This window comes from Rhipicephalus microplus, unplaced genomic scaffold (assembly GCF_043290135.1).
Source record: "Rhipicephalus microplus isolate Deutch F79 unplaced genomic scaffold, USDA_Rmic scaffold_1044, whole genome shotgun sequence".
Classification (NCBI taxonomy): Eukaryota; Metazoa; Arthropoda; class Arachnida; order Ixodida; family Ixodidae; genus Rhipicephalus; species Rhipicephalus microplus.
In genome coordinates this window covers 1,461-9,471 of record NW_027465591.1, presented here as the reverse complement: position 1 = coordinate 9,471, position 8,011 = coordinate 1,461, and the positions used below count along the sequence as shown (strand labels likewise).

Below are 8,011 nucleotides of genomic sequence, written 5' to 3'. Positions count from 1 at the left end.
CAGCCGCAGCGGTAACATTTTATTGAGAGAAAAAATGCCAGAGGCCCATGTACTGTTCGATGATAGCGCGCGTACTGAACACCAGCTTCTCAAAATTTTCAGAGCGCTCTTCTACGGCATCCGTAATAATATTTAGGGACGTAAGTGAGGTATAAATAACATTATTAGGACAAAAACCAGTACTCTGTAGGCACATACCTCGGCTAGTAGAGTCTTCATCATTACTGGCGTTAGCTTCGTTATTTCTTGAGCAGTAGATTCAACCTACTTTCAAAAAACATTTGAGGAAAAATGTCATGCTTTTGATGTGTGTACCATGTTTTTTAAGAGACTCAAATGGTTCAATATCATCCTCGTGCATATTTGTTTTACGTTTCAACAAGGTAGTTGCCAATTCGCTATTGTATTGCAGTCTTTGCAGAGCCTACACTGTCCGTTTACGAGGTCTCGAGGACTACGCAAAACCCTCGCACAGCCCTTCCCCGACAAATCAATAGAAATGACGCAGAAACATGTTTCCGAAACCTTCACTCTGAAGTTTTATTTTTGCCGTATACACAAAGCTTACTTATTTGGTGGCGTGAAGCTTCTACTTTTCCTGTTCATTTAACAACGTTCTATACTTATATTCATGGAGCTCTTATGTCTATTCTGGCTTAAAAAAAACGTTCAGGTTTTGAACACTGCTTTGAAAAAGATTATCGCAGTGATATAGTGTGACGGTGCAGTTGCTGACTTTCACTAAGTGAAAGATTGCGACGCTGACCAAAAACTCCTATTGGACACTAGGTAACTTCATTTTTTCAAATAATTTGACCAGTTGATAATTGCGATATTTCAGTCCTACAGAAAAAAGATAAAACAAAATGCTTGAAAGAAGAACTATTCCTCTATAACCACCAAACAAAAGGCAAAGGCTTCATTCAGAACCTTTTGATCCAATAGTGAAGGTGAAGTGCGCGTATTGGTCACTGAGAGCAGGTGTTAATTTAGTGAGGTAAACCAATAATTGTAGTAAATTATTCATGTGAAAGTCCAGGGTGTGTCACCAAATGCGAAAATTGAGCGGCAGCCCGCGTCAGTGGCGTTGGTGTGTTATGGCGTCACTGCAAACACGAGTGATGCGAAGTATAATCACGTGATGACGCGCTCCCCTTATATATCATCGCGACTTCATGGATCACAAGCATTGTGACGCAAGGGTGTAGGCAGAAATTTTTTTCGGGGGGGGGGGGGCGCACTTCCTTGCTTTTTGGGGGGACCCTATTGAAATATTGGTGTTTCGTTTTTAACCTATGGCAAAAAATGAATTGGAGGAAACATGGACCTGGTGATTGCCATCCTTCGGTTACACCTTTGTTGGGACGACTTCAAAGATATGACGTCACTGTGACTTCACAGTGACGTCACATCACGGGACATCGCTTTATGACGCCACTAAATGAGTTCATTGCTTAGTCAGAGATGAGCCGATCTTGGAGGCAGTGCTTCCCAAAAGAAAGTGGCTTTCGCTCTCGAGTCGTCCTACATGAATACATAGGGGACCCTGTGATATTTCCCAATGCTCATTTATTCAGACGAAAAAGACAGAGAATGATATTCATCACTGAACGGAAACAGGAACCCGATGAAGGGATATTTTTGGCGATCCAACATACCGGTGGGTAACAGACAAACGTTGTTGTTGTAATTATTCAAATATATTCAGTCATGTACCAGTCATGATGCTTTGTTTCACGTTGTCCGCACTCTTGTACGCAGCATATAGTAACGCATTCATGTAGGCATTACCCTCGCATCTGATATTCTCTTTGCTTCAGTGCAATTCATTCCTGCATGCACCTTTACAGGAATCAATTCATGGGTCTGCGCGTGTCATCCTGCGCTATAAGGGGCCGCTCAGGCCCGTACAGAGAAAGCTTTTTTGAATGGAAGAGGAAAGGGCTTGCAAGAGGCTTTCACGTTTTGAGAAAAACACTGATATTCAATAAATATTTTCGATGAAACATCCACCCCTCCCAAACAAAATCCCAAGGAGAGTGGCAACGACAACCTAGGGCCCCCGCTCACGCTCCCTGACTACGGGCCTACACTCGGCTCAAGTCGCAAAAATTTGCACGACTGATATGTGTCTTCAAGCACACGCATATCTGTTATCAGCTGTTAAAAATTGTGGATGGGCAGACAACACGTACCACAAGTGGTTTTATTGAAGATCGTTGTTATCATATTCAGATGTAATATTGAGAACTTCACATTTTCTGTAATGTCCAGCTTTACTGATTATAATTGTACAACAAACCGCTACATGACTCAAAAGGCAAAAAAAACGTCCCGTATACAATATCGAGAGTTGTAGGTGTGAAAACGATGGGAACGTCGACGAACATTCCTAATCGACATACCTTACCCACAGACGCCGCGATTCAAGCCCCAAGAAGTAAACCATTATAGTACGGTGTAAAATGAAATTAACAAATCTTGAATAAACAAACCAAATGCTGAACATAAATCCAGTAACTAGCTTGTAATTTATGTCACTTTTTGTTTTCCCCATTCCTTCATGTCATTCCTTAGGGTACCTAAATAAATAAATAAAATAAATATTGAAACATTTTCTATATTTTCATTATTTCTCAAGTCGAGAGGTCAACAATGAGCGAAAGCCGATACTGCTGAGCCTCTTTCATAGAAAGTCACCACGGCGTAATTTTGTCTTTGTATTTTGTAGGCCCTGAAGTATAGCGACGGACATTCAAAAGAGTAACAACCGCTTTCCAAGGCGAAATTCTTCTCACAGAAAAAAATCATCACACGTTGCGACTTTCACAGACCTCTTGGTAAAAAGTAGCTGCAATGACCACTAAATTTTACAGCGTACGCTCGTACAATGCGAAGTGGGGCGCATTTTATTGTGGTGTCCTCTGTCGAAAAAAAACACGGTTTATTTTCTGAGTGATGCACTGCTTGAAGAAAACTGCCTATGAAGCAAAAACTGCACCACGGTCGTAAAGAGAATTACCGCAGCGTTTGGTTTCACCACTCTGGGACACTCGACATCGCACATCACATCTCTTCAAGAGGAGAGAACTGGAAACTGCAATGGTTCCAGCGTCAAAGTGAAACTTAGAACTTCCAGAATGCCCTGGAAAGTCTCTAGCTTTATGAGAGACAATTACAGAGCGTTGAGGCGCGGTGTGCCTTATGGAAGAATGGCGGAAAGGCAAAAAAATAATAATAAAGCTGTTTCGTGAATGGCATTCTGAGCTTGTTCATTCTACAAAAAGATAATTTTTCTTAGCCTAGATTTCAAATACTGTCATCATTTCACAGCTAGAAGATTAAGGGCTGTTATCTTTTAAGTTAAATGATTCCTTGAAAACATCAATGTACCGCCAAGTTCAGTATTGCCATTCCTAATTTCTCAAAGTCGGCCAGTTTTCTCCTGTAGAGCTAAATAAATATCAAGCTGTAATCAGTCAGCTGGAAGCGGTTATCGCATCGTCAATAGGTCGTTTTCTGGTGTTTCCTCTGAACAAGAACGCTTGCTCGGTAAAAGAATCGGTAAACGTTGCCTGTGTGCTTTTAAATATACAGTATCCTATGTATGCTTTTCGGCCCTTGTTGATCAACAGGCCATCCCGCTGAGCCGGACGTCGTGGGTTTGATACGACCGTGGTGGTTGTAATTCGATGGAGGCGAAACACTACGCGCCTGATTAGCGTGTGGGGTGAGTTCACGGTATTGATAGTGAAAATTTTCAGAGCACTCACCTAGGCATCCCGCAACTCTGATCATGATTTGAAGTCGTAGAAATCCAGTCATTATAACTTTTGCTCTACATGTCTTCTTATCTTGTCATTTTACTCGGCCGCTGACTAGCAGCACGCGGGATCGAATCCCGGCTCTAGGGAGGCAAAAATGCTGTACGCCGGTGTGCTCAGATTTGCGTGCACATAAAGAACCACAGGTGGTCAAAATTTCTGGAACCCTTCACTACGGCGTCTCTCATAATCATATGGTGGTTTTGAGACGTTGAGCCCCACATATCAATCAATTAGCTTGCCACTTACCAGTGAAATGGCTGTGAATGTGGTATACATCTGCAGTATCGGCCCGCTCTTGGAATCCCGTTACGTAGCCATTCCATGACCGGTAAAATTTCTCTCCGCACATGCAACAAATACAACGCTAGATCGCCCATATGTAGAGCTGCAGCTGTCGCTTTGTCGTCCCACTGGAAAGTTTCCTTACCGGCAAATGCGCACAGCAGCCTTGAGTCGCTGAAGCGGCAACTCGAGCAATGACACATCGCCCGCCATGACTTTCTATATCTAGGCTGATAACTTTTAGAATTTCGCCATTAGGCAGCCATTTCAGCGTTGATTCGAGTTGCCATCAGCACCATCATAATCAACTATACTCCGTTTCATACATCATGTGCAACGCTGTCAAAGCTAGCGCTCTTGTTTGCGCTGTGTACTGCCGCGACCAAAAAGTAGTGCGTCGCTTGGGGTGTACGAGAATCAATAAATGCTTCTCGGGAAACTTCTAAGCATACATATTTGTCATCAGGTTAAAAAACAAACGCCTGTGTTGTCGGATAAACAATCCAAATATGCGAGTTGGTAATTTATGTTTGTCGCTTTCGTATCAGGTTTTCGCTCTCTGCGCAACCCGCGCTGCCATCTTTTTTTTACTTGTTGTGGCAGCTTCGAAAAAATGGCGTCCAGCTCTGCGTCCTCGACCACCTCTCCTGTGCGAATTTTTTCGAAGCTTCGCACATCAAAGCTATCAAAGCACGCCAAGCAAGTAATTGCAAATGTGTACGCCCGTACCAGGATGCGTTTCCCGGATAAATCTGTGCGGGAAGTGCTGAGTGTTGTGAGCGAGGACACTGGAATATCTCCCCATACCGTGGCGAAATTGAAGGCGGAGCGTCTGCGTGGGCCTTTGGTGTCACCGAAAAAACTAGCTCGCGAGGTGAAGATTTCGAGCTCGCGAATCGTCAAACATGACAGCTTGACAATCCAAGCCATCCGTCTGAAAGTGCACTGCATGTACGCCAAGAGGGAGATCCCAACACTGCACAGTGTGATAAGGGCTGTCAACGAAGACGACGACTTGCCAAACTTCCCGAAAACCACCTTTTTGAGGCTAATGAAGGACATCGGCTTCACCTTTGCTAAGAGAAAACGGAATCTTGCGCTAATCGAGCGCAGTGACATCATTGCCTGGCGTCGCAGGTACTTGCGGGCGATCAAGAAATTCCGAGGACAGGGCAGGTGGGAACCGTTATTTTCATATTTCCTAACGCAGCACATGTAGATTTCCTTGATATAACACTTGATGTTAGCATTGCAACTTTATAATCGTAATGGAGAGTATTACATCTGAATTACAACCTGGAAAAAAAGAAAACGGTTAAGCCAGGTAATTGCTTGCAGGTCGCATTTCACGACTTTTGTTTTGTTGGGTGGGGGTATTTGCCTCAATTCGTGAGAGTTATTCGATAAATCTCCGCCGTTTGGTGCGGTAAGCACTCATTCCCATGAAAGATGCGAGTTACTGGCAGCATTGTTGGGAATTTCTGTGCCTATTTTTGTTTCCATTCGTGCAAAATGATAGCGACGGCCAATGAATTCTTACCGAATACCGCATGTGTGACATGTGAACTTGCCATGAATCAGAACTGACAGCCAAATGCCACCTACGTGCCGAATTAAAGCCCGACTAAAGAAAGCACTGATGCCGACCGTTTTTTTCCTCGATTGACGCTAAGCAGCTGTTTACGAAAGAGCAGTCAGCATATGAGTGGGTAACAAAGAAAATAGAATATGCATATGAATGCTTTTTGTACGTTTTGCTCAAGTTGTACTTTGCAGTATTTTCGACTATGGTCATGCCAAGACTCAAGCTGCTGCTGTGGGTATGTTTACTTGTGTGCGCTAACTCATGCGCTCGTTCGTTCTGCTTTGTAGAGGTGCATCATCTACTTGGATGAAACATGCGTCAACGCAGGGCACATGAAGGAGTACGTTTGGCAGGACACGACTGTGAAGTCATCGCAAGATGCCTTCCTCAAAGGTCTGACGACAGGATTGGCTGCACCCTTGGGCAAAGGGGCCCGTTTGATCCTCGTACATGCTGGCAGCAGTGCAACTGGTTTCATCGAAGGAGCTGCTGACTACTTCCGAGCAAAAAAGGGGGGCAGCGCTGACTACCACTCTGAGATGGATAGCAGATACTTTGAGGAGTGGTTCACCGACAAGCTTTTGCCAAACATTCCGCCTTATAGCGTTATTGTCATGGACAAAGCGCCATACCACAGCGTAGCTCTTGAGAAAGCACCTACCAAGTCCACGCGCAAAGCTGATATTCAGCTTTGGCTCACAAAGAAAGGTGTTCCGTGGTCAGAGGACATGGTGAGAGCTGAACTGCTGGAACTTTCCCAAAAGGTCAACACACCCAGTATTGTGTAACGCATCGACACTCTGGCGGCTACCCACGGCCATGAAGGGCTTTGTGTACCACCATACCACTGCGAGTTCAACCCAATCGAGCTTGTTTGGAGCCAGGTAAAGGGGTACATCGCAGCACGAAATACGGGTTTCACTTTGGTTGAAGTAGAGAAGCTTCTGCCAGAAGCACTGGCATCTGTAAAACAGGAAAAGTGGCAAAACTGCTGCGCTCATGTAGAGCAAGTTGAAGCTGAAGCATGGGAACGGGACATGATTGTGGATAGTGAAATTGAAGCACTTGTCTTCTGCATTTGTGATTCGTGCAACTCCTCCTCCGATGAGTCGGGTGCTCAGTTCAGTGATGACGAGTTGAGTGGCATTGAAGAACTTTGCTGACTTTCGAGAAATGTGCGGCCTGTCAGTGGTGGCTTTGTTCACGAGGGTCGACTGGTTGAGCTGGATTGTGGACACCTTTCTAGCGAACCTGCTCGTGCTGCTTCATGCTGAGCTCATTCCCCAAGAAGGCTGTGTTATTAGGACAAAGCAGAGAGTGCTTCCTCATCGTGTGATTTTGTGTGTTGGGTTTAACGTCGCCAAGTGACCCGGGCTAGGAAGGGCACTGCACTGCACTGCTCCCTAATAATTCCCTTATTTATGTTTTGTTGTGAAGTGAAAACGTTCGGAATGGTCACATGACATCTGTAAAGACTTGGTATAAAAAAGGAAAAAAAAATAAGGAATAAAATAAGATGTCAGAACCCAACACGTCATCGGCCAGAGGTGCTCTTGTGTAAATAAAGTTTGCGTTTTTTAAACCACAAAAGTCGTCATCCGTTTGGAATATTGGTCCATCGCTCGCAATGAGTATTGCCCCTGAATGTATGTATGTATTGAACAAATCTAAACTTTTTGAACCAGTACAATTTTTGGGCACTGAATTACCCTATACCATAAAGATTTTCTCAACCGAGAAAAACAGGCCATATTCAGGTTTTTGTAAAAAAATACGATTGACGCATAAATTAAATTTAGAGTTTCTGCCGAATAACAGCCTTAGCTGAAACTCTCTTTTGAACGAGGTAAACCGACAATGCGGTATAATCGCGACAAAATCGCCATGATGGTCAAACCTCGGCGCCAGCTTAGCAGCTTCTGGCCCTCACAAGGGAACACGGTATGCTACAAATGAATAGATACGTGCAGTTCACTTCCGCGTGCAAGTAAGTTGAAGTTACTGAAAAAAAACAAGATTTCGAATTGAACTCGCAAAAGTTATAAAAAAATGGCACAACGTGGATTTAAACCCATGCATTTCAAAACTACGGTGAACTCTCCGGAGCGACGCGTCAGACCACTCGGCTACAAAACCGCGCGGAGCAACACCTCGTGTTTTCTTTACGGACTACTTGCCTAGCCTTCACAGCGTTGCACCTGATGTATGAAACGGAGTCTAGAGAGACGACGACAAAAAATAACGAACGTGGAGTCAGTATATGTCACGAGCAAAGAGGTTATAAAAAGTTTTTTTAAACCTCCTTGGTCATGAGCCA

The 8,011-nt window shown here is 44.1% G+C and overlaps 1 protein-coding gene across 1 annotated transcript; it reads left to right on the top strand.

Annotated features, from left to right (window-relative positions):
- The first annotated feature begins 4,842 nt into the window (after positions 1 to 4,842).
- Positions 4,843 to 6,857, top strand: LOC142796043 (uncharacterized). Its single transcript, XM_075886184.1, has 4 exons — positions 4,843 to 5,285; positions 5,886 to 5,925; positions 5,982 to 6,425; positions 6,579 to 6,857. Exons 1-4 carry the CDS (start codon positions 4,843 to 4,845, stop codon positions 6,855 to 6,857), a joined length of 1,206 nt encoding a protein of 401 aa, XP_075742299.1.
- Positions 6,858 to 8,011: the final 1,154 nt, after the last annotated feature.